Here is a 26,638-nt window from a genome sequence, read left to right as displayed (position 1 = left end):
GAAACTGGGATAAGTTCCGGCGGTAAGGACCATTTGGTTCGACGCAGACTTCAGCAGTGGCTGAGGTTCATGAAATACGTCACTTAAAAACTAAAAAAAGATACTTGTGTGTATCTTAGATTAATCCAAATAATAATCAAATAGCTTGGGGAAAGTATTAACTGCACATTGCTTCGTCGATGTGTTGAAGTCCGCACGTGAGCCAACCCACATTTATGGAGCTGGTGTGACGCACGAAGAGAACACGTCACGTCACGCGTGATCGCGCAAGTTAACGCTACAGGTAAACAAACGTGCCGCCGCGTTAAAGATGTGTCGAGTACTGCACGACATTCACTGTGACATTGTGGTTCGTTTATAACTGTTTTCATAATTCTTGCAGGTCAGAAGTTTTCCTAAAAACATTGCTTTAATCCACTTTTTTCCAAAGACAGAATTAATTGCAATGTTATTGTTTCGCGCCACAAATGGTTATCCCGGCATTCTTTTAATAACCTTTCTCAGGCACCCGTCAAATCGTCAAATTTCAAGCAAACAAGGGAGTGATTTAAAACGCCGTAAATGTTTTGTTTTGAAGTAAAAAACAAATATTTCCCCAGGGGTTTGATTTTCAGGCGGTTTTATTGTTATTCTGAAATTCTTGTGCCAAAATTTCCTTTGTGACTGTGGACCGTGAAGTGACTTCAAGATAATTGATAACAAGTAAGTCAACAGTCAACAACGTGTGCCGTTATTCGCTCTAAAAGTGATCCCTTGACCTTGGCAACAAAGCTTTTCACTCAATCATTGAGATAAAACGTGATTTAGTTAGAAATCACAGACTCTTTTTAGTGGTGGTTTACTGCTCCGTTTGCGTTGCCATAAGCGATCGAGTGGTGAAAATTAGAGATTCACTTCAAACACATGTGTCGTGGCACCGGTAAACACAATAATTATGAAATACAGAAGCTTGTTGCAGATGACAGAGTAGAAGTTTCTTTGCACGTCGTGAGGATTTGGAAGACTTCAAGGTAAGTCGCATCATTCATTCTCGGTGTTCGCTAATGTTCCGATTCAGCGTGTTTGCCGGCAAACCACTTGAAAGATATGACTGTACCGAAGTATGTAAGTTTCTAGCTTGATCCTGCATTTGTTTACAGTGTCCAAGAGTTTGTTTTAGTTTTGTTTTTCCTGTTCAGGATAGAAAGACCACATTTAAGTGTGACAGAAGAGTCTTGCACTTCTTTTATTTTTGTTCAACGTTTCATCACAGATTCCACCTTTCAGAGACTCAGTATATAGTTCTTGTGCATAACGGAAATTTCTTCCACGCGATTCCCTTAATAGGAAGCAGTTTGATCTCCAAAATGGCTTACGAAAAGTCCGTCATTAACATTAACATCAACTTTGACAACGAAGATCAACCCGTTCCTCATCTACCAAAACCATTTTTACCGCGGAAAGACCGCGGTAAAGATAAAATTGCTATGATCCAGCCAAGCGTGGAAGCTCAGAGGACGGCAGTAGAGATACAGAGAAGAGTTCTGGAGCTTCAGAAATTTCGACGGGAAAGCCAGAGCGCTGTTGAAGCACCACTGTTAGTGACAGCTCTTATAAAGAAAACCCATCAAAGGCTTGACAACATTGAGGTTAGTACACTGCAACAATTGATAAACTCTCAAATTTTCTTTTAAAGTCTGATCAGCTCAATCTTGGCTCTCGTAGGAAAATCATTACTGTGGGGAAAGCATCATAAAGGTACCTTGGAAACAAACTTTTGGAATAAATGGAATTTTACACATGTATGTTCACCCAAAGGACCTAAAGATCAATCGGATTAAAAGTTTCTATAAATTTTGTTCAAATAACGCAACTGGTGATAACGTTACGTAACACACTGCAAGCTTTACAAGTTTATAAAAGGAACAGAAAATCGCCATATTCCCACCTTAATCATATTCCCTATCGTGTTTGAATCCTTCTATACAATCACGCACATTTTTTTTATTTCTTTAATATCAACACAGATCAGTTATTAGTTTGTTTACAGACCCCCCTATTTTGTATTGAGTTTGTGGAGATCGTAAACAAAAGAATTAACCGCAGGGGATTTGAAGAAGTTCGAACGCAAGGGGTGGAGAAATAACTGATAGCAAAAAAAAAGAAGAAAAAAAACCCTATTCAGTCAGTGCTTTAGCCAGCATGCAGGAAAGAAAATTTCTGAACGCAAGGGCAACAGAACACATATAAACCTGGTAAAACCCCTGGGATAGTTCTAGAGAATTTGCTTATATACATATCGGAGGTTTTGAGGAGGCCCGATTGCCTAACCGTTAGCGCAATGTACTCCAGATCGACCGGTCCTGGTTCGAGCCATGGCCAGGGACACTGTGTTGTGTTCTTGACCGGCAAAAAACTTTACTGTCACAGCGCCTCTCCCCACTCAGGTGTATAAATGAGTACCGGAAAATTTAATGCTGGGGTCAACCTTGAGATGGACCAGAATCCCATCCAGGGGGAGTACAGAAGAAATACTCCTAGTCACTTCATGCAACAGAAGCCGACAAACTCTGGTGATATGGACCTGTTGACCCTACGCAGGTTCACGATAATGTCACTTGCAACTTGCGCAAACGTTTTGCTACAATCGCCATTGCTCCTCCGTGAAGAATAGGGCGTGTACAGTCTTTAGATCCCCCACCCGTCCTGTTGCTCCATCATTTAACGCTGTCACAAGTTCTTGTTATCCTGACCTCCGCCTGTTATTTTGTCGTAATTTCATCTCCTTTCCCTTGCACGTCCACACGACCAATCTATTCCATTTCTATTTTAGTTAGCATCTTGAGTCTCGCAGCACCGTATTTTAACTTTATTATGAAGTGCATAGTTAAGACACAAATGCACCAGGTACATTTATTCGTCTCCTCATTTGCTTTGTCACCTGGACATGAAGTTAAAAACAAAATGGATGTTTAATCCAGCTAACGCGATTTCAAGTCATAAGGCTAGCGGATGATCGCGTGAGTTAGCTTAAAGCACAAGTGGAAACTTGGAACCTCCCAAAGCTGCGTGGAATTATTTAGACTGTAGGGCAGTGAACTCAGTGACCTTTGGCCCCGTTCACACTACGCCGGAGAAATTTGAAAACGCAGCTGCACTTCTACGTTTAGGCCTATCGTCCACACTAATCCGTCACGAAAACGGAACTTTTCGAAAACGTTCTTCAAACCCGCTTTGCGTTTTAGTGTGGAACTGAAGAAAACATTTTGAAAACGGAGCTTTTCGAAAACAATGAAGTCACGATAATCACGTGATTTCCCTGCCCAAGTTTTCCTCAAACACAAATCCAAAATGACTGGTGATTGTTGCGTTTTCCAATTTTCCCGGCGTAGTGTGGATGGAAAACATTTGATGCGTTTTCAGAGTGAAAACACCGTTTTCAAATTCCTCCGGCGTAGTGTGGACGGAAAACATTTGATGCGTTTTCAGAGTGAAAACACTGTTTTCAAAATTCTCCGGCGTAGTGTGGACGGAAAACATTTGATGCGTTTTCAGAGTGAAACCTCCGTTTTCAAATTTCTCCGGCGTAGTGTGGAAGGGGCCTTCACCGCGTGTGTTTTCACGCATGACAAACAAGTGCGAATCGTTTTCACCTACGCGCACCTTACATAGATTTAAACTTACAACTAAAATCTAGTTTTTCTTTGGTCTAAAAAAAATAATTATTATTGTTTTTCAGGAAAAGAACCAGTCTCACCTTACGGTAAGTACTACGACGTTGTTGATGCTGTTACATCAAGTTAATTTTTTAACAGAACTAACAATAAGAGTAATGATTTTTCTGTTCCGGGTAATTTAAATTTCACTTTTCGATCAGAATTCTGACCAAATATCTTCCAACAGCGTTTCAATCAAAGAAAGGATGAAATCAAACGGAAGGAAGTAGCGGTGACTGCATTATATTGATAACCCAAGCTTGTGGTGTAGATTTGTAAGCCATGTTCAGTTGTGGCAAGCGAGGGAGATCAGTTCGCCGCAGCGTTTTGTAAAACTTGTTAATACCTGTGGACAAGATAAAAGACCGCCAAAGATGCTGTGATTTCCGCTATTCAAAACAATCGGTTTGTATAGAGCAGTGAATTAATGAAACGTCCCCATTCCGTGCAGAAAAACAAACCCGCAGGAAACATACACACCATATCACCTGCACAAATAATCTTGAAAATATTCTTCCATGTCATAATATTTACAAACGGCTTCGTTACGACATTTGCGAAGAACGATTTTTGAACATATTTTAAAAAACGACAAGCCAACAAAAATTTGCATTTGCGGACATGGGTAAGGTAGGAGCGTCGTTCACGTTTTTTAATAGTATATTTTCGTTTGGCTAAGAAAGTTAACATGTGTTTAGTTAAACCCTTTAATAATGTTTGGGACATCGCTGAGAAGATCTGTAAAAAGTGAAAAACCCACTGAAGCCACCGTTCTGAAGAGAACACAACATGATATCTTATATGGCTTTTTTTCTTTGTTTTTCTCTTGTACAGGCTTTGGAGAAATTTGTCTGGGCTGCTCGAGTAGTTCATGTTCTTGTTTCGTCCTGTATGAGATGGAGAAGGTATCGACATTCATTAAAAATTACAATTAAGAGGCGAATTCAGTGTCCCTTACTTGTTTCGTAAGTTAATCAGGTAATTTTCAAGATTCTAGCTCGTTGGGCTTCGCTTGAACGCAACCTATAAGGTAATTTCCAAATTTATTCCTGTTCGTCCGTTGTTTAATTCATTGTGCTGTGAAATATGTTTCTCCAACCATACGGGAAGAAAAAGTCAGTTTTCAGATTTGTGTAAATTATATGACGTGAAATTGGCAAATACTTATTCAACGAAGCCATTTCAACTCCTGTCCAAAACGGCCGAAATGTAAACATTTAGAGTTGACCAGATTAATTGAAAATCAATTTTTACTATTGAACAAATCTTTTCCACGCGAAAATGAATTACGTAGGTTTGAAAACAAAAAAATCTAGTTCTTTTCCGTGGGAGAGAAAACGTTTTCGGCAGCTTTTTTATTTTGCCACGGTGATTAAAATACCCTTTGAAATCTCTTTTCAGCACAATTCACGTTTTCGATCGGTGGACTGCAATCATTGCATCTCCCAAAACACAAATCTTTAAATCTGAGAAACTCCCCCCGATCGGACTCCAAACTGGAGAAGGAAACTTAGAACGTTTGCGGATTGTGTGAAATCTTTTCTTTAGTTTATTGTTTGTATTCTTATACTTTTTTACGTTTAGTTTTATGGGAGCATAAATAAAATTGTTGTTGTTTGACTTGTCATAGTTAAAAGTTGATCGTGCCAAAACGTCTACAGTTCATTTGTTTTGTCAGGAAAAAAAGTCCTTGCTTAGTTTTAAAATAACTTTATTTTCCCTTATAATGCACAGATACAAGAGGCCTGATAGCAGCACTAAAAGCAGCCGAGCTTCAGCCCAGTCAGGTACAGGAAAAGGCAGTCAAAAGAATTCAGGAATTGGTTTCGATTCACGATCATTCAAAGGAAAAAGCAAGGTACACATTTCCGTTTTAGTTCGTTTAAGCACAGCGACAGTTTTAAAGATAGTAAGATAACGTAAAACTGTTTGCTAGCTAGAATATCTTGGCAGCAAAAGTCTTTTCTCAGGAATGTTTTTTTTTCTTTTTACGGTAGTTTTAAAATCTCGTGAAGTGTACTTCACTAACTTGTCACGTGGACGTGTTCGTTCAACACGCAATCCAAATCACAATGATAATTTGATTTTAGAAACACCTTTTTAGCTGCTAATTGACTTTCATTTTTATCAGATCTCAGATGAGCTTCGTCAGATTCTGACATCGATACCCAAAGTACGAACAAATGAAGGGCTTAAAAAAGTAAGTCGCGGAATTTTTTTCAAGATTTTCTTTTTTGCTCTAGTCTGGAATTAGGTCAGTAGCCAGACTCCTGATTAGGTTCGATATTCCAGTCGTTTTGGGAGCCCGGTTGTGGGGCAAGGAACGCGGGCTCACAAAACGGCTGGAAATCGAACGTATTCTGGAATCAGCTCAGCGTGTTTCCCAACTCATGTTGTGTTCCTTTCTTTCGCAGATCCAGAGACTTTGTCGTAGTACGCGTGCGTTCATGATATTTCCGTTGGAAAGAGAAGCTGACCTGTCGCGTCTTGTAGGTTATGAGAGGTACGTATAAGTTTTCCGACTGCTGTCCGATGGACTCGAGTGGTCACGGAGAGATGTCGTTACTTCCCGAAGTTGTCGACAAGAGCAAGAATAGCTGCTGGTTTGTGTTCGTTTCGCCGCTAATTTTTTTTTCTGTTTTATTTTCATTTCAGATACGACAACGGCCGAGTACTTGCTTGTCAAGGGAGAGTACCAGAGAGGTTTTACTACGTGTTATCCGGAAGAGGTAAACTGAAAGAGTTAGTGTATTGTTAACGATTTTAAGACTGAACTTTAACAGTAACAGTAACAGTAACAGTAACCTTATTTATACATAATAGGTTTACAAGACTTAGTAGCTCGCAGCTAGCAAAGCTATTCTGGGCCAGCTACTATTGCTCAAGACTTAGTGCCTTGGAAATGACTAATTTTCTATTTTCAAGGCCTTCAAGTTTATTTTGACCTATTTTGCTAGTTCTTTTGCTGTTAGTTGATGCTTTAATGCAGTTTTCTGTACTCCATCTCAAGAGTGCATGGATGTGGGGAGGAACCGTAAAATTTATTTCAGTATAAATAGGTCGGCTCTTCATGGAGTGAAAATGAAAGTCTATTATTCTCATAACAATACTTAAAACTTGCGAGACAGAAATGCACCGCGAGCCTAGCAGTAAACAGTTATTTCGTCGCAGACGTGCGATGGGTTATTTTACGTTACGTTACAATCGTTACATCCTCGTTAAATGACAATATTTGTTGATTATTATTAACTAGTGAGTAAAGTATGTGTGTATGACTTGGCTGCTGGCGTCACAAAGATGTCCTTTGGAGAACTCATGCAGGGAAACACAACTGATGTAAGTTTATAGAAGCAACTGGAAGTTAGCACAGCACACTGAAAGTAAATAGAAAAATCCACTCCAGCCCTACGTCCAAATATAATCCAAGCTAGCTAAAAAGAATACTGTGTGTTTCTTCGCAATATACATTTGCCTAGCTGTTGAAGAAGAAAACACTTTTTTTAAAAAATTATTTTACGGTGAAATGAAGCTGGAAAGAATTTTCTGTTTGAAGAGATGTTCTATAGAGTTATGGTGAAATGTTTTTACCAATCATAGGTTGTATAGCATCTTGTCTATTTCTTAAAATGTTTGCACACTGCGACTGCCTTGACTTCAATGTCAATTGCATGGTTTTCCAAAAGCTGTATTCATGTAGTGCAGATAACATGTGTGAGCCCTTGTGTCTTGACAGAGAGTCAAATGTTTTTCAGTTCATTTTCAACTTCTTCATTTGTGAGGAGTGTTGACTTTTTTTCTGTGCTTTCGTGTAAATTGAGTTCCGCATTGGACAGTTCAGCCAGGATAGTAAAAAATGTTTACTTTCATCAGTCATTTTAAAGAAAACAAAATTTTGCAGTAAAAATATTGTTTACGTCATTAATTTGCAGCGATTTTGCGGAGCCGAAAGCATTTCTAGTAGGGCCTTATGTTTTTCCGGACCTATCACTTCGACTCGTACAGCCCTCATACGGGAACTCTTTTTTTCTTATGGTTTTCCAAGGAAACAGCGCGCGGGAACGAAATAATCATATTTTAATATTCTATGTAACTGTCTTGGGTGAAATCTATGTGAAAAACCTCTTGTGGGAGAGTGTTTAATAGAATGAATTGAGACTTGTCCTTTGACTGCTAGAAACAAAATGCTGAAAAAATTCGGCTATACATGGATAACGTAATTGGTCACCTCTTGAGAAGCTTCACACCAGGCCAGGGGCGGGGCAGAAGACTCCTGAAATTTTCGTATAGGCATCATCCAACAAAAAATGACGTCACATCCGGTTTAAACTGCGCTTCGCGGCTCGCTTCACAAAGCGAGAAAATGGCGTTTCGATTACTCATGATTTCCCTCTAGTTGTAAACCATCAGTTTCGTTTCATTTTATATTGAGTATGGAAGGATGTTGCAGACACATTACTTCGACTTTTGAAGCAAAAAGTTCGGGAAAAGAGAAAAGTTTATTATTGTTTTGAAGCGAAATAACGGAGAGCCTTCCGTCATCGTCAGGCGAATTTTACACATTTGCAAAACTGGTGTTGTTCCGACTTTTGGTTCTTGTTGTTCGTGATTTAGTGATAACAATAAGTGCAATAGCCTATAATGTTAACAATAACCTGGATGAAGTATTGCTGGCCATAGTTTGCACTGTGTACCACAGGAACATAATTAACAGAAGCCGTTTAGCTCCGAAAGTCGCTGTCACCAGAGCTTTTGTTGCTCTTGGCTCACGTGTATTGGTAGAAGAGACAAGCTGGATCGCATGCTGAAGGTCAGTATCCCACATTGCTACATCTCTCGTTGAAGATTGTTGTTTTCAGTAAGATACAGTACGTATGTATCGGTAGTTTGGGGTCATCAGTCTCTTTCTCTTTGGTGAGTGCTTTTAAATCGCCCAGTAAAAACTTGATTCACGGCATGGAGACTTATGCCTCGCTGGATCGAAATTCGAGCAAGATTTTTAAGTTCTAGTCCTCTTTAAAAGTAATTAAATCAATTATTCAAATCCAAGCCATCAGAGGGAATCTGCCATTGAAGCTGCCCTAAGTTAAGGTCCTGTTTATGGACCTTCCCCTTTGAAAATCGGGGGGGGGGGGGGGTGTTCTTTGAGGCAACACAGGTCCCATTTGTATGGTCTCGGGTACCCGGGATAACCCTCCCCCTGAGGCAACTTTATCAAGTGTTTGTATGAGAAAATGTAGCCCATGTAGGCCGAGTAAGAGTTGACCCTGCATGATTATTCATAACTCTTATTGAATAATCAAATGTGCAACTATCCCTCTTTGTTTAAGTTTCCCTCACTCATTTGATCAGAGTGGGTTTTGCTGAGTTAATTTTCTCTTCTTTGATACAAATTGCTGCTTTAAATCTTAAATCTAGGCATTACGTGACACTCGCCATGCCGAGAGTTGTTCCAGTTAGGCGAGCCAAAGTGTTTATGTATACTCAAAGAAAAGTTGTTGGTTACTTTAGCTGCCAAGGCGAGTCAACTTGCCAGCTGAATTGTCTCACCCCCAAGTCTGGTTCGTCATCCTAGTGTAAACGGTTGGTTGAATTTTGCAAAGAAATAAGTGAAAAGTTAGCTCCACCAGGGTAACTCGGGGAAAGGGTTGTCTCTGGTACACAAGAGCCATTCTATTTTATTTCCATTTTCCCTCTTCCTCTTCCAACTGATTATGCGAAATATATTGTCCAAACTCTTTATGGGTACTGGTGTTTGAGAGTGTCATCTTTATCACTACTGTGGAATGTACCTCACCATACAGCCACCCCCGTTAACACAGCCACCTAGTTATTATGGCCACTCTATTCTGGCTCAAACAAAAGCTCAGTCGGTCATTTTCTTATTTATTAATTATGCAGTCAGATTTTTGTGACCTGTTGGTGACCAGATTAACAGAATTCTGGCACATTGTAGGAGTAATTTATATACAATTTACAGCAAGCAACAGGCATCATTTTGTTAGTGAAGTCCCCTGCACATATGTAACTCTTGATTATTTTGAGATTTTATCTTTATTATTTTATCAAGGCAATAATATTTTGATTCCTGCTCCAGCGGTAGGGGGGAGGAACTCTCCTCTATGTGCTATATACAGCTGTGCAGCCCACCCAATTTTTCTGGGATGTACAAAACACATTTTCTTAGCAGTTACTACAGTCTTGCTTTAGTAAATCAAAATAGTACTTGCTGCCAGGTACTTTATAAAAGTATAACCCCTCCAGAAGCCTTCACAAAGTACATGTAATATCTGGTGCTAACAATTTTTTTTTTTGCGGCTGATTAAAATTTGGTATTAAATTGTACTGAACTGGTGCAGATTTAATATACATTATATTTTGTCACACTTAGTTGATCACTTATTTTAAGACTACTCAGCAGCAACTAGTACCTCTTGTATGACCATGCAGTAACAGTATATTCCAAACAACAACAAAAAGTACATGTATATGTATTACTATCCTGCCTGGAAGAGTGTGTAGAGAGAGCACACAGTGCAGTGCCCTACTGTATGTCTTTTGTTAGGTATAATAATCTTAAATTTAGAAGACTCATATTGATCTTAGAATTCACAAAAAAGTTGATTTCTTGACAACTCTCCTTTAGCTGTGTCACTTCATAATAAATTAGCAGTTTGGTATGTTGTAGCATAGAACTTTAATTAATTACGTTATCACACCGGTATCACAGAGGTCATGGGTTAGAATCCAGTTCACACCTAATTTTTTTTTCAGGCTATAATTTCACCTTTGCTTAAGTTGTGTATAGTATGTTGCAATGATCAATCATGTCTTTATAAGTTGATCAATGTATATATGTCCCACTGACTTATACTTCAACATTTTATCTTAAAGTTTGTTTATTTGTTTTATTGTGTGGCTCTAGAAAATGTCCATACCCACCCCAAGGAGATTATTGGAAATTCCAGGGATGGGGAGTGTCTCAAAAGCCAAACTTTTTAAAGAAAAGTATTAATAAAAATTGGAATTTCCATAGGGATGGGATGGGGAGATCTCTGTTTAATAAATACATAAATAATATGTACAGACACATTATCTGATGTGAAGACTGTGTAATATATCCTGGCCAACGAGTTGCCAAGGTGTAGCATCCTTGTTATCAATTTCAAGTACCAAATTAAAGAAGATCAGCATGTTAGATGGGAGAGGGGAATTTTTCAAAATATCATAAACTAAAAATATATATATTTTCCAAACTCAATCATGTTAGTAGTGTTAGTGTCTATTTATTTATTTATTTATTTATTTATTTATTAATGAATACCTGTGAAGAGATAGTCATACATTCTTGCAAATATTCTGGGAGTCTCCCACATACCATTTAGATCATCCAGTCCCCCAGTAAAGTTATGAAATTTATTGTCCAAGTAAACTACTGAACCATGGGCTCCAGTGGGGACAGTGCTATTACGATGCAATTTGCAGATGTGCTACATAATATGAGCTTAACAGTTTTGTTACCATGGCAACAGACTGCATTTCAGACCTTCCCTGATATTCTAGGTTTTTCTGGCCACCTCATGGCCTTGATTAATGTTTTTCAAGCTGAAAATCACTGCATTATTGAAATTGCATTAGAGGGGACTGGAAAAGATTGAGTTGCCAATAATTGGGAACATATTTTTATAGCCATATTAGTGTGTTGCCTGTAGAACTATAAGGCTACCAAGTTTCAATGATCTCTGCTGTATATATGGTCTGCACTTGATGTAATATTGGGTTTGGTGTATGACATCATCAGTCCTCTCATTTGGATATATTTTACACATTTTAAACTTAAATATCTCCAGAATTAATGCAAATATTTGTTAAGGTAAACAGCATTTGTAATCTATAGTGGAATTCTATTTGATACTCCTAAAAATTCTGAATCAAGGGGTAAACATTTGATGATAGTAGCATGCCAAATCATTGAGTTGAATTTATGCTGCTGACATTTACATGTACTGTAAGGTGTTGAAGAGAATTTTGCAGGGGAATTTGGTGTGTTTATTGAATTGCCAGAGGTTGGTTGGCTGGTTTTGTTATTGCTTTGTCATTATCTTCCATGTATTTTTTTTTAAACGCAGAGTGGTTGGTGGCAAAAGCGAAACTGGCAATATTCTCACGTACCTGTGCTTCTAAAGTCATGTTTTTAGGTTTTTGTGGTCAATTAATCTATTAGTAGCTGCACTGTCTTAAATTACAATAGAAAAGATGTGATATTAATTATGTAAGTTATACTTTGGTATCGTTCATACCAAAATTATAGTATTTTCTGGTTCAATGTTTGCCTCTGCATTAATTTGATTAAACTACTGTAGTTTATTTTTTAATGGAATTTAATTCTGTCAAAAGGGAGGTGGGAATCTGAGAACAATAGTGAACTAGACCAACAAATATACAGAAATCTACCACCATTGCTTTCATGGCTGAGTGGAGATGAATCTAAGTCAGACCAAAATTAGAAAAAAAGTTACTGATTTATTGGAGGGTTGAAATGGGATCCTGGCTATGGGAGAGTAGGAATTGGGGCTGAGGGGGGTGGGTGGCGTGCTTGTGAATTTAAGAACCTCTCTGAATGTGAAAACAAACTGTAGGTTTGAAAAGTTTAAAGCGGAGTTAAAAATTATACTTTAATATATCTTGTTTATTAAGGTGGTAATGAGCATAATACCCACTTAGGGTGAGTCATTGAAACAATGACATAATTTATGTTTGTCTTTTCTTAGGTGGTTACCTCCTGGCATATACACCCCACACAGGCATACAATGTTATGATTAGATGATGCAACCTGCTTTCCCATGTTTAACATACACGTAAGAGTATTGATCGGTGGACCAGTGTACAAGTGTGATTTCTCTACTGATAATGAGAATTATAATAAAGATACAAACCCACTCTGGTGTGATTTATTTAATTATTCCTTAACGGTAAAGTGAACCAGTTAAACCAAAGGTTGCACTCTGTAAGATCAGGTGTACAAAAATTAGTATAGGTAATCATACAGTTTTGAGTTCAATTTGGAATTAATTTGCACGAGTGAGTTTTTCAAAAAGCTGAAATTGCACGAGCCGCTTCGGTGAGTGTAATTTCAGCTTAATTTTTGAAAAACTCACAAGTGCAAATTAACTCCAAATTGAACGAGAAAAACCGTATGATTACTTATTAATAATATAAACATGAAAAAATTTGTGCAGAGGAAGTGCCGGAAGATCTTTCTTGGAGCCATTTTTTCTTATTTGAGAAAACTTTTTTCAAAGTTTCAACACAAAATTTTCGTCATCATTTTACCTGATATCATTTTCTTAGAAAAGTTCCTATTATCTTTCAGTCAATCATAATCCAGAATTTTGATGTGTAATTTGCACTGGTGTTACACTTTTTGCACTGGTGTTACACTTGAACTGCACTGCTCTTAGCCAATCAGAATCGAGTAATTTTTTCATGTGTATTATTAAATAGGAAATTTCACTACATCAATTTTATTAATTAAGTATACTTCTTTGCAAAATATGGTTGGTATTTTGTTGTACTGGTAAGAATATAATTTGGAAATTTTTTATGGGAAATGTTTCCATTTAAAAATGTAGCTCAGATGCCACAACTATAGTTCTCCTTTCTTTCTTTCTCCTTTCCTTTTAAGTGTTAAAACATATGTTTTCATCATCAGTTTGGGCCTCTCTGTGAAGCTGCATAGTATACTTGAGGATCATGTTATACCCATTTTAATTCAAAATACAAATGGAAACTTGCATTGACAATCACTTAATCTCTTGGCACTGTTTTGTTTTTTAATAATTGCCTTTTTTCACAAAACAATAATTTGAACATCTTTGTTTCACAAGCTGGGAGGAGGGGGGGGAGGGGTATTCTACAAAATTTTAAATGGAAAGGCCTTATCTCAAGGTCCATTACCCCTTACCCTTTTGTATACATTTGTACCATTTTGATAGAAATGGCACCTCTTTTGTCGACCTTACATTGCAAAAGGGTAAATGTACCCCTTTAACAAACCTATTTAAGAATACTGCATCCCTTTTCTATTCCCTTGGAAAGAAGTTAATAAATAATATTATAGAATCTCTTCATTCTGGCTGAGGAGAGTAAATGAGAGCTTTTCAATGACATTTTAGAACCAGAAGAATGGAATCCCTAAATGACAGATTTTCCTACCCTTTCATACACCTCAACTTGTGAAATCCCTATCATTAGTTTATACCTGAAGCCTGAAAAAGATACTCATCGTGAGCTGAGCCTCCCCATATAGGTCATTACAGAGAGCCTTCCCACATACACAAGTCAGGAACTCTTGACAAGTACTGTAAGTAGATGCTGGCTTTAAGACTGGTCTGAGCCAGCTTCTTCAGTTTTTTAGCACAAACTTGTTGCTCTCTGTCAATTTCTAGTACAAAACCTTTTCTTTGCTGATCTGGTCCAAGTTCACAGACACTAGCATCACTCTCACGACACTGACTCTATCACTGTCACTCACAGTCTGATTCTTCAGTTTCACTGCACCATGCTTCATCATCACCCATCATTGTTAGACATGAGTTCATTAGCTTGTAAAATGCACCAGCCTGGCAGTGTCACTGTTGCTATTGCCTGTTCCCAGACTTCCTTTTATGGCTAGGTGTAGGGGCATGAAATTTCACTACTGTTTACGAACAATTTGTTTAGATGGCATATTGGAAGCGATGAATTACTGAAAATTGTCAGTATTGCTAGTGTTCTCTCGTTTCCTTAGGGATTGAAATATCTTGACGTAAGATTACAAAGAGAAAGCACACTGAAATATAATGCACAATATTTTAGTAACCTTTCAAAATGGGTTGCCAATATGACAGGGATTAATAGATGAGGAACTTGGTCTGCAAACAGGGCAAATGAGAGGGTTTGAGGAAATTAAAGGTGCATGCTTGACCTCAGTTGGGGGGGGGGGGTATTGGAACTTAGCGCTGCTGTCGTCAAACACTGTTGAAACGGAAAAATAAATTTGATTATAAATGAGAAAAAACCACGACATGTCCAAATTACTTAATCGCCGTTAAAACTAATCCTCTTGCTTTTTTTTAAGGGGTTCACGGCCTGCCTGTAACGAAGCGTTTACCAATTAAGGGATTGCTTAGGGAAAACATCTCTTGTTTAAGGTTCTTAACCAATCTTAACATATTTTATGGCATCAGTTTGAGTCATGAGCAAACACACGAGTTTGTGTTAGTGTCGATCGGCAAGAAAGTTCTGCAAAGCGCGTTATCTGTGTGGGTCTATTCTTGCAGTGATACGATTAACAGCACTCAAGTACTCTCGAGTGTTTGACAACAGTAAATTTTAAAAAAGGCGCTTCTGTTAATAAGGTTCCCCCATGTCTAGAAACCTGTCATTGTGCATTTTTCTTAGTGTAATGCCTACCTAAGAGAATAGGATATTTGAATTGAGTGCAACTTACCTAGAATTCATTATTTCCACACAAACGATGACTCCTGTGGAATTCAGCGAGGAAGAAATGGCGACATTTCGTAAAAAACACGCCTTCAAAACAGCGTGTTTTTGAATAAATAATTACCCTGTCCTTCAAACAAACTGATATGACGAGGAAGAAGACAAAATTTTGTTTATCGTGGCCAAATAAAACGTTAAAAATATCCGGCCGATTGCAAAATATTACCATTTTACTTACTGAGAGAACGATTATGCCATGTTCAAATTTGATTTTGCCGCTCAGCGCTCTTTTTTACCGGATGTGACGTCATTTTTTGTTGGATGATTCAGATACACAAAAAGTGCCAGGCGTCGCAGAGTGTTCTCCCCCGCCCCTGCACCAGGCGAATTAACTTGTCACATTTCTTTCTTTGATTCTTAAAGCCCGTGGAATTAATGAATGGGACAGAAAGAGAACACTCTCTGATATGTAAAGGACCTGTTGAAGTGCTCGTGCTTGATAAAGAGGTAAGAATGAGTTAGGTAAACACATGTAAAAACTTGAGCATGCAATGTTTTTTTTTCCGTAAAACTAACACCAAACTTATCTTAAGCTCTGAGCGCAATACCGCATGATAAACCAGTAAGGATTCAAAGTAAACTCGTGTTATGTTGCGTCAGCGATGTTTATATTGTACATATGATTAGCTGGTTAGACAACATGTTTGTTTACTTGTTTTGCATTGCATGCAGTTGTGAAAGTCACTGATCGATTAGGAGTAATAAATGCCCTGGCTGTGGCGTAGCCTTCGTGTTTGCTTCGATATGCCCCCAGTTTCGGCAAAGGTTCTTAGCCCTTCGGGCGAAAGCTTTTGCAAATCAATTCATCAGAAATTGGCAATATATGTACTCAAGCATGTAGAAATTAAATCTAAATCAGTTCTCTTTTCCGGATCGCATGATTGATCTAAGAATGCCACAATACAATGATTATAGAGTGTTTTTTAGTTCCAGCTATTTCCTTTTCCTTTATAATTAACTCAAAGTAATCTTGTGTGTCTACTTTTGGTCAAATTAGAGTAATAGTTTTAGCGTGAATTGTTAATCAACTCAATTTAGGTCGGAACTAGCCATATACTGGATAGAAGCTCAGAACGATACAAGTCCGGCATACAACAAAGCCGAATGTGTGGAAAAATTTGCCTTCCTGATTCACATATTCCGTCCATTAAGGTTACAGTATACCTTCAGATCGGCAATTTTCTTCAAATTTGGATTTTTGGTTCAAAGTAATGATCGAAGAGTAATCTCTAATTTCTGAAAACAAAATTGAAAAAAACTCAATATTGGCGGAGAAATGGAGGTTTTACGTTACGGCCGGAAGTAAAAGTTCCCTCTTGATTGACAGCCCTATAACGTGTACGCAATCAACCGAGACTACTTTCGCGGGAATATATGGATACCACGAATTGGCTGGCTATTCAGATCCAAGCATTTTTCGTATTAGATGTAATTCTATTAAGTTATAAGTAAACATGGGCCACGGAAAACATTGTTTACCACTTCGAAAAAGCGAAGAACGAATGAAAACACATCAATGAGTGAAGAAGCGAAAGTTGGCCTCGCGGATGAAGCTATAGCTATCGTATCAAGCGGGCGAAAAGATCGAGTCAAGAGTACAGAAAGATTCTGTAAAAATTTGGGAACTCGACAGCTATAACAGCGATGTTTACATTGACTCTTTTGTTGAGTCCGATACTGATGAATCGCCCAACTCATTGAGATCCATTGGAATATTATCCATGCACATTTGCTCCGCCGCGCTTTCTTTTGTTCAGTTTGTTCTCGTCGCCCAGCCACTCTAGCGTTCGTATCCTTTTTCGTCTTCCCCATTTTGCCAGACCAGCTTCAAGAAAAACCGAGCTACAGAAAAATTATCTCTCCGCCTTGAGCGCATTGCGAAACACAAGGGTTTTTTCGAGATTCACGCGTAAATTTAACCGCGAGTTAATGGTAGTAAATTTTCCAAGCGCTGATTGGCTCAGTGATCTGAGAACCCAGTTGAAGGCGTTTGTGGGCGGAGTTTGTTTGCGAAGCAAGAGATATTTCTTAGCGCTGTTTTCTCGAATAAATTTTTTCGCTTGAAACAGACACTTTAAAGAGTTACAACTCAAAGGGGATTTCTTTGATTGCCCTCAAATTTGGACAGTAGCTAGATTAACATATAAAAAACAAAAACGTGTCTGCGAATTGTTTATTTCGACATATTTTTTCTCCGAGAGCAATTTTTGTACGATCACTTCACATTTTTTAAATCCTATTTTGAAAATGTTCTGTAACTTTTAACTGCAATTGAATGTGGAAAAACGCAGACACGCTTTTTTAGCGCTTTTTGTCCTGAAACCGAGGAAAAAGATAAATTGGCGAAAAACAAAATTCGCTTTGACTTGTAGCTTCCAAAAGGTGATTAGGACGTTCGCATTTAGTGGCCGTGAAAAAATCGGCACTTCATTTTATTTCAAAATTTTTGGTATGGTTTGATAGCCAGCTCTATAAGCTTTAATTTGATATAGGGGTTTAGGTATCTACATCTTAAACCGGACGCGCTACATCGCTTGGACGTGAGACACCCCTGAAGGTATACGGTAACCTTAAACAGACCTAGAATTCAGTTATTGCAAGTTTTTATTGCTTAGGGACCTGAGTGAGAGCTCTGAAATGTTCCAAGATGTATTAAAGCTTTTGTTAAATGGCCTTTTCGTTTCCCTTTTTTTAGTGGTTGCTTAAGCTCCTTAATGAAAATATCGAGGACCGGCACAATAATGTAATAACAACGCAAGGTTATTAAAAGTGGATTTGAATTAAATTTCCATTACGAACAATAGGAGTTTTTGGATCATTTTTTCAGAAAAGAATTGAAAGCAATAAATGATTTTTAGTCCTGTTCATCTTGGAATTCTAAGAAAAGACAACTTCGCATTAAAATTTTGCTTCTAATATCGTTTTTAGTTAAAAAAAAAACAGAAAACAAAATACAGTTAAAATGTTTTTCGCACGACTTTGCATAGACGTCAGACATATTGGTTATTCATGTGTAACATAAACAGGTAATTCATCATGGACACATGACTGACCATGCTAAAGCAATCATTGTTAACTTGTTTGCACGCTGTAAATTACACTTCGCTGCGCTCACGAAGAAGAAGACCAACTAAGGGACAATACCATCTGCTACCTTTGGCGAGTTAATGGTTTTCTAGGTGATGGAGTATGGTCCGGTGAATGAAAGTGTCATGTGCAGTAAAGAATCTAACTCAAATTTTCTTGCAGGATTTCATGGAGTTGATGAACACAAGTCCAGACGGTGGTTTACCGATTGAAACATTGAGGTACTGTTTAGCTACTGGCTACGGTTCTTGCTATTATTAAACGGATACTTCGTTATACACTGATGCCTTAGCGGCCCCTTTTTACGCTGAGAAAACGCTTCTTTCCTGAACAAGGACGGCGGAATGCAAGCCGAGAGGACGATAAACAGTTGTGCATAATTTTGTTGCGATGCTTTTTTGCGGAAGTTTAGTCAATTTTTACTGAGGGTTTTAAGAAACAGGGTGTGTTGTTTGAGTTGCTTAGTGAGTAAAACATAAAACCGTCGCTTTATAATTACAACAATGTCGCTTTATTACAAATGTCGCAAAACGGACTTTGCCAAGTCTCTTCATTAACCATTCAATGTTCGACAAAAGTTCAGATTGGAGGTTAAAATTTGAGGTTCATGCGTAAAACCCTAAAATGACAAGCACTATCAATTAGCAATGCAAAATTCAGGAATAAGGGCGGCTTAAGACAATTACTGTCTTTTTGGCAGCGTTCCGAAGTAAAAGGAATTGGCGTATTAGAACATGTTGCACTGACGAAACGAACTTTTCAAAATGTCAACCCATAAAATCCTCCAGAAAACTGACTATAAAGTTCCCGATTGATCAGTTTTGTCATTTTCAGTATCTTAACTATACTTCAATTGCCAGACTGCCAAGAATGTAAATGTTTTTTTCTTGCGGCTAATCATTTTTTTTTTCTTTCTTGAATCTCGTTCAGGTCAATTGAACTTTTTCGAAACTTCCCACTGGAAAAGTTTTTCGAGGAAAAAGATGCCATTGTGACCAAATACTTCGCGTGAGTATAATTATTCATTCATGTGAATCTTTCTGAGATCCTCTGTTGTGTTCTGTCAGTTCTTTTATAGACCGCAAAAATAGCTCGACTAGTTGTTAGTCTTTTGTTAAGTGAGGCTCTCTACCGTACGACATGAACATAAGCCAAATCAAAAAAATACTGATAAATACTGAGAACAGAAAACACAAATCGAAAAGCATAAGCGATGCATTAGCGCATGTTCAGACATACTGAGAAGCGCGCTCCTCTTATTTTGTGCCCACCGTGATTCGCAGCAGTATATAACATATAACCATCAGCATGTACGTACAGAAGAACGAGAAAAACAAAACTGTTTGATAATTTTAAATTATTTCTCGTGCGTAGGAAGGATGCAGTGATCGTAAGGGACAGCAATGATACTCCATTCTTCTATATCGTAAAATCGGTAAGACATCCATCAAGTTAATTTTATTGTTGTTGTTGTTGTTGTTGTTGTTCTTTCCCAAACAACAGTACCCTTGTTGACTTGTAGAATTTAATAGTCACGTTCAAATACTCTGTTTGAGTAATTAATGGGTTACCATGGTTACATGTTGCACGTTCTCCATAGGGGAGGTGTAAGGTTGTAAGAAAACAGGATGTTCTGGATATGAGTAAGACGACAAAACTTCCCAGCATTGCTACAACACCGAGAACACGTTCACGTAAGATGAAATCTGAAGCTTACATTTATGTATTACACATGTTAGTGTAGAGACAAGTTGTCAGTCAATGAACCCCCAGTTTCCGTTTTGGAAAGTTGCTATGTAACTAACCAACCTCGTTCCCGAAGACAAGGGAGGCCGAGGAAAGAGAGCCTGGGAACGAGGTTGGTGACTAACGTTTTTTATTGCGTCATGGGTTACTAAAAAAAAATAAAAAAATAAACTTAGATAGCTGTTTACGGTTCCCTCGCGAGTTGTCGCTCTGTTTTTTGGTAGATGTTCAACTAAGGTTCCTGAAATTTGTTCTGACGTATAGCCATTGTTACAAACGTACAAAAGTGTTTTTACTAAGAAGTTTTAGGAGCCCATGGTTTGTAGCAGTTGCAATCCTGATTTTTGTTAGGATTAAAAGGGAATAGAGAAGTAAGTAAAAATCGTTCTTTTCCGCGTACGATAGTAATTCAACTAATCTCTAATCTTAATTCTGTACAGGTTCGACTCCAGGCAAAAACCCTGCTAGCCTACTGGAGGTATGTTCGGCACACAGGAAATTAAGGGAAAAACTTGGAATCCCGATTTTTTTGAACTTCCAAGGGAAACGAAAATTGGTTTGAAAGATTGGGTAGTTCGAGAAATCGGGGATAAAAATGATTACAGCGTTCGACTGAGGAGGAAAAACGACTTTCGGTCTGATTTATCGGGGACTAAAAAAATCAAGGGTTCAAGAGACCTCTGTACTTGAGTTTATTTAACCTCTGTCAGCACCGCCCTTGCCACTTATTCTTGCGCCTGGAAAAAAAACTAACCGGCGTCACATCTATGACCTGATTCTAATTTTGCTTTAATCTTTCTCGACAGCTTACTGAATGTTACTCTCAAAAAAATACACCACGATTTGATAAAATGCGGAGAAAATCGGGTATGTTCGTCAATACATTTGTCGTACAAAAATAAAATTCATTGCATTTTGCAACGTTGTGTTTTGGCATTATAAGTGTGAATAATACCGCTCCTGTTTTTACTCGTGAGTAGAGGCTTCCACGATCGCTAAACTCAAGTTGCAATTAGAGAATGATTCTCTTTTAATTTTTAACTTCAGTTTTTTATATTCAATTTTTTAAAATTTTATTTTATTTTTTTGACAGTCAATTCATTGCACCCGAACGTAAAACTTACAGAGGATTCAGGAATTATGTTTGGTGAGAAGAGGGACCATGAACCTAGCAGATCACATGACCTTGAGAAAGTGAGTTCACTTTATCGAGTACACTCAATGTTTTCGCGTTTGAAATATTTGTGAATTTGACTTTCCATTTTCCAATAGCCAACTTGGAGGAGCTTATTCAGGGCTCGGCGTTGGCCGGTAATGTAAGCTATGTGGCCGTTACGTAAATAGATGAATGAAATAGAACTTTTTAACTTGGACAGTTTGTTGACCCATTTCAGACCTTGAGACTGATTCTTGCTTTCAAATTTTCAATTAGTCGCGTGTGTATGAATGAATAATTTTTGGGCCCCCGTCCACACTACGCCGGAGAAATTTGAAAACGGAGTTTTCATTCTGAAAACGCATCAAATGTTTTCCGTCCACATTACGCCGGAGAAATTTGAAAACGGAGTTTTCATTCTGAAAACACATCAAATGTTTTCCGTCCACATTACGCCGGAGAAATTTAAAAACGCGACAATCACCGGTCATTTTGGATTTGTATTTCAGAAAACCTCGGTCAGGGAATCATATAGTTATCGTAACCTCTTAATAATCTTAAACGCAAAGCCGGCGTTTTCAAATTCCTCCGGTTTGAAGAGCGTTTTCGTAAAGCTCCGTTTTCGTGTCGGATTAGTGTGGACAGGGCCTCAGATGGATAAAAGATCAATTCCCTGTGGAATATCATGTGGTCTGTAATGGGGAAACAAACCACTACTATAAAGGTCTATACACGGCCACAAAAAAATCTTTATGCTTCGATTTCTTAAGTCTATCTCTTTTTTTTAATTAGTTAGGTAAGCGATTACGTTCGTATCCCTTCATTTGCTGTTTTCCAGAGCACCATGCTAGTGTTAAGATTCCGATCTTTTTCAAGGTTGGAAAACTGATATTGTTGTCATTGTCGTTGGTGGTGTTGTTGTCGTTTTAAAAACGCGTGTTCTCTTTGTTATGTCGCAGTACCCAGTTTTTGGTCACTCTGTCATGACATGCCCACGGAAGTTAATGACTGCTGAACAAAAAGTGAGCAAAAGACTGTCTGAGCTGTCAGTTAGCATTCCCACGCGAACAGCACTTCTACAAATCGCTGTACTCAAACCAGGAAATATGTTTGTAAGTGTCACATTCATTGTTTTCTTTACGATGAACTGCAACGTAACTGAACTTTATTTAGTTTTATTCCTTGCTATCACAGAGAGTTAGCGTTACCAGGAAGTTTACGAAAACCACAACGGCAAAGGCAAAGGGAATGCCGCTATATGAAAGGTTTAATGAGCAGAACAATGGCTGTGCACGTTCATTTCTTTGTCTTCCTCTGCAAAACAACAACGTGAAATGGCCAAATTCTGCAATGATGGCTCATTTTGAATTGTCTGTTTCGAATTTAACGTTGTGTTAAGTTTGACAAATAGAAAGAAAAAATTATATGACTATAGAGAATCGTGAGATTCGTTGGTGAACATGAATTCCTTATTTTAATCGACGTTGCATGTCCTCGGCGTTGCCGTCGTGGTCGTTGTAAATATGGTTTCCATTGTTTGTTTCTTTCTCAACCTCATTAATAATTCATCAAGTTAATAAAAGGAAAATCACAATCGTCAAGGAGATTTGCATACGCGGTCTTAATTAGTATAGACTTTGACGATTTCACTTCTCCGTTTCCTCGATAGTTTTTTTTCGATTGAGGAGATACATCAAACACTCGAGAAAGTGTTTCATCGGCTATCCAAACACCTCGAATTTCGTCAAAAATACTCCGCTACGCGTCGTATTTTCAGCTCTTTTCTCGGTGTTTGGATATCCCAATGAAGCACTGTCTCTCGTGTTTGATATATTCGTCGTAAGTTTGAAGACCACGACATTGAGAGTTGACGAACTCTCGAAGTTGTTCTCTTCGCGAAAGAGTTAATATCAAGATTAAAATCGTTAGGTATTTTCTTGATGAATATTTTTCTTTTCAATAGGGCCTAGAATCCATGATGCCAAAGGTTGCGAACAAGATAAGTTCAGAGGTAGGTTGCTTTAGTTCAGGGAACAAACATCACAATCCCTGAAGGGGGTTTATACGGTGTAAATCACTCCGAGTGGGGAGTACAGATAAAACGTTTCTAACCCGAAATAGGGGACTTTATTATCCAACTGCAGCGAATACTGTCCAAATAACAGCACAAATATACAGCGATATTGTACAGTAGAAAATCTGTTTGTCGTATTTGTACAGTAGAAAACCCGTTTGCCGTACAGGTCGGCGCGCGCACGCAAAACTGTCACACTCTCCCTCTTTCATTGATAAATTTATTGACTACAGCTGCTGGATAATAAATCTCTCATTATCTCGTTGTTTCTATTTTGACTCGCCCTACGGGCTCGTCAAAATACGGCACAACTCGTAAAAATATACAGCGATACTACACACCAAAACATCTAATAAGATATATTTACTTTAGATTTAAAACTGTTTATTGCTATTGACTGCGCATAAGAACATCAACTATCAAAATCGTGTACCCTGTTTGAGACATTGTCCACCAAATAACCTTTGCACCTCTTGGTTTGCGTTTTCTGAGTGAGAACCCACGCCCCCTCTTTTTTAATTCCATTACTCGGACAGTATCGTTTTTCCGTTAAGCTGGCTTTATTAATTACACGGCAGGATAGAGATAGCACTGACTTTCTTGCAACATGTAAGGTCGTAGTTCGTTGTCGTGCACGCTCATTTGTAACCCTGTCTAATCATAAACCAGTAACAGAACTTTCAAAGTTAGATTCTCCATTGACCTGCATTATTACATTTCCCCTACAGGCTGATGCGGTTGAAGAAAATCAGGATCCCTCAACGAAAAGTCTTATTTTGGTACGTAATAAAAGCTACCTAGAGATATTGCAGAGTATATAACAGAGTATATAACTGAGCAGGCGCGGTTGCCTCATGGTTAGTGCTCTCCCCTACGAGCGGTTTGGGTTCTAGCCCTGGCCGGGGACATTGTGTTGTGTTCCTGACCAAGACACTTAACTCTCACAGTACCGCTCTCCTCCTTTAGGTGTATAAATGGGCACCGGCAAATTTAATGCTGGGGGTAACCCTGCGATAGACTAGCATTCCATCCAGGGGAGGGGGGGGGGATAGAACTATTACTAGTCGATTCACAATGCGGAAACCGGGATAAGCTCCAGCCTGGTAGGCCACTTGGTTCGTATGCAGACTTAACCTTCACAGATATAACAAATTCTCTGTGGTTGACCATAAAAGGAGAAAAAAAATCAAACGACGGCCTTCGACCTCTTTTGAAAGACTCTCTCTTGTGAAGGAGGGGAGGTCTGTGTAGGAAATTGAAGGAGTCAATTATGTGATGACTCTTGCTAAGCAACTGTGTGTTAGTGTGTTGCTTACTTAAAAACGTTTTCACAAACAATTTGTTTTTTGTGTTTTCAGATCAGTGAAGGCGCCGAGTGCATCATGATAAACAAAAGGTTCTTCTTAATGAACGCTAGCATCACTACACTTGTACAACTAAAAGCTTTGGTATGTACTTCGTGACAAAAAACTCGCTTTAATATGGGTTCCTGATCATGACAGAACAGATTTACTTTTTCCCGACACGGTGACAGGGGACTTGTTATAAACTCGCTGTAATATATTGTAATGGCAAGAAGAAAGACAAAAGAAGAATCTTGTATGTTTGGCAAAATCACATGGAAATTAGGAAAGGGAACTATCCGATAATTAGTCAGGGTGCTGTCCCTTCAACCAGCGCCAAGCGGCCGTCAACGGTGGAAAACCAGCCTGAATCATTTCTCGTTTTGTTTAGCAGCCCTGTACCTCTCTCCCAGGGAGTGGAAAAAAGTGCAAGGGGGAGGGGAGGGGATAACGTACCGTGGACTAAAATCTCACTCAGGGGAGTGGTAATTATCCTTGTCGTACGTCCGTCTGGTAAGGCTGTGTAGCCTTGAAGACAGATTACCAAATTTATTTGACGGAAAAGTTAATTATTTGTACTTTTCCCACCAGCGCGAAGATTACATGACTGTGCCTGACGCACGTCACCGGATTCAGTGTTTAGAGAGCTGGGATTTGTATAAAGGAGAACTTGTTAAATCTCTGACCACAAGAGCTGCTAAACATTCACGAAGATAGCAGTGCCTGAAAGTACGCGGACTCTTCAAGCTGTTCCCATGACGTATTACAGCACCCTGCACTTCTGCTGGCTTGGACGACTGGCGTATCATCTTGATATTTGTCCGCTGCGCTTCTTTGACATCGCGGTTATGTAATATGTGAGCTTCAATGAGTGGTTATCCACTTCAAAAACGCTATGAGGAATGTTAATGGTGGAAAAACCTGCTGAGCGAGTAGGGGTGTCGCAACTAGCGTCACAAAAGTAGGCAAAAGCCTTAACCAAATCCTGGTCATGAGAGAAAACAGGCGGAATATTTTCATCATGTAAAAAAGTGTTAAGTGTTATCGGAAACAAGGAAGATATTTGGACAGACGAAAAGTGAAAATGAATTAACGTGTGTCGTGTGAATTTGTGCGTAAAATACCACAAGTATTTATGATATTTATTTAATAGATCCGCGCAATATTCTTCGTGTCCATAAACTTTGATAGTTTCGTGCAATAGCTAATAATTTAAACAAAAGAAAAATAGATAATTTCTCCCACGAGAACTGAACATACAAACAAATATACAAAACAATAAAAACTTCAGTCAGCTGCCAGTGTCTACCGTAATTTTAGTATCATGATCAAAATAATTCCTGGCTTTTACAGTCCACGGGAACCCCTTAACAACGCTCAAAAATTAATAGTGTTAAAAGTGCTCCCTTTTTGTGGACGCGGCATGTTTGCTTTTCTCAATCTTTACCTCTCCGGTGTGACATCTTCAATAATTAAAAGCAACCTGGATAATTCCTTAGAAAATCTTAAGCATTTTGGCAATTTAAAAGTAAAACAATCAGAGAATCGAAATCCCTGCACGATACTTACGAATGTAATTAAAACTGCTCCCAAAATTAACGTTTCAGGCGCGTGCCAGCATGAACAACAAAAAGTTCCAAACGTGTTTTAAACTTATCCATGAAATCTCTGCTGGGGGTGTTGCTAGCAAGATGACAACTTTGTTTGAAGAGATTGTAACTCTGTTCAAACAATAAGAGTAATAAGGCGTTTTGAGAATTGATTTGAGAAAATCAGAATATGTTGGGTTGAAAAGACACCAAATTGTTCTATTTGCAACGGTTTTTATTCCGAATTCAAGCATCCTGTACGAAAATTAACTTTTATCTTCGAAGAACAGGTTCTTATTTCAAACACCTAGTTAAGTGGTGTAATTGCCAAAATGATAAGAGTGCTGTATTTTCGTTTTTGACTTTAATTGCATGTGCTTTGTGATCCAACCAATAATGGTCAACA

The 26,638-nt window shown here is 38.4% G+C and overlaps 1 protein-coding gene across 2 annotated transcripts; it reads left to right on the top strand.

The window, feature by feature from the left end:
- The first annotated feature begins 748 nt into the window (after nucleotides 1–748).
- LOC145497622 (cyclic nucleotide-binding domain-containing protein 2-like) lies at nucleotides 749–26,563 on the top strand. Of its 2 annotated transcripts, XM_081477442.1 has the most exons (22): nucleotides 749–1,010; nucleotides 1,327–1,628; nucleotides 3,719–3,742; nucleotides 4,530–4,600; nucleotides 5,430–5,553; nucleotides 5,827–5,895; nucleotides 6,110–6,198; nucleotides 6,351–6,424; nucleotides 6,949–7,031; nucleotides 15,601–15,684; nucleotides 18,487–18,545; nucleotides 19,255–19,332; nucleotides 19,699–19,759; nucleotides 19,925–20,018; nucleotides 20,511–20,548; nucleotides 20,877–20,937; nucleotides 21,164–21,264; nucleotides 22,186–22,338; nucleotides 23,190–23,237; nucleotides 24,029–24,079; nucleotides 24,659–24,748; nucleotides 25,235–26,563. In XM_081477442.1, exons 2-22 carry the CDS (start codon nucleotides 1,347–1,349, stop codon nucleotides 25,358–25,360), a joined length of 1,860 nt encoding a protein of 619 aa, XP_081333568.1. In that variant the 5' UTR covers nucleotides 749–1,010; nucleotides 1,327–1,346; the 3' UTR covers nucleotides 25,361–26,563. The 2 variants fall into 2 exon arrangements, with proteins under 2 accessions (XP_081333568.1, XP_081333567.1); XM_081477441.1 differs by having other exon boundaries at nucleotides 749–1,628.
- Nucleotides 26,564–26,638: the final 75 nt, after the last annotated feature.

Source organism: Orbicella franksi, chromosome 9 (assembly GCF_964199315.1).
Source record: "Orbicella franksi chromosome 9, jaOrbFran1.1, whole genome shotgun sequence".
Classification (NCBI taxonomy): Eukaryota; Metazoa; Cnidaria; class Anthozoa; order Scleractinia; family Merulinidae; genus Orbicella; species Orbicella franksi.
This window is presented reverse-complemented; position numbering and strand designations above follow the sequence as displayed.

What these genes read in the sequence shown, in the direction of transcription:
- LOC145497622 (XM_081477442.1), top strand. Translation starts at nt 1,347, where the DNA reads ATGGCTTACGAAAAGTCCGTCATTAACATTAACATCAACTTTGACAAC. An exon ending in AGAACCAGTCTCACCTTACG is followed by an intron (nt 3,743 to 4,529) that starts GTAAGTACTACG and finishes TCTCTTGTACAG; the next exon opens with GCTTTGGAGAAATTTGTCTG. An exon ending in CATTCAAAGGAAAAAGCAAG is followed by an intron (nt 5,554 to 5,826) that starts GTACACATTTCC and finishes CATTTTTATCAG; the next exon opens with ATCTCAGATGAGCTTCGTCA.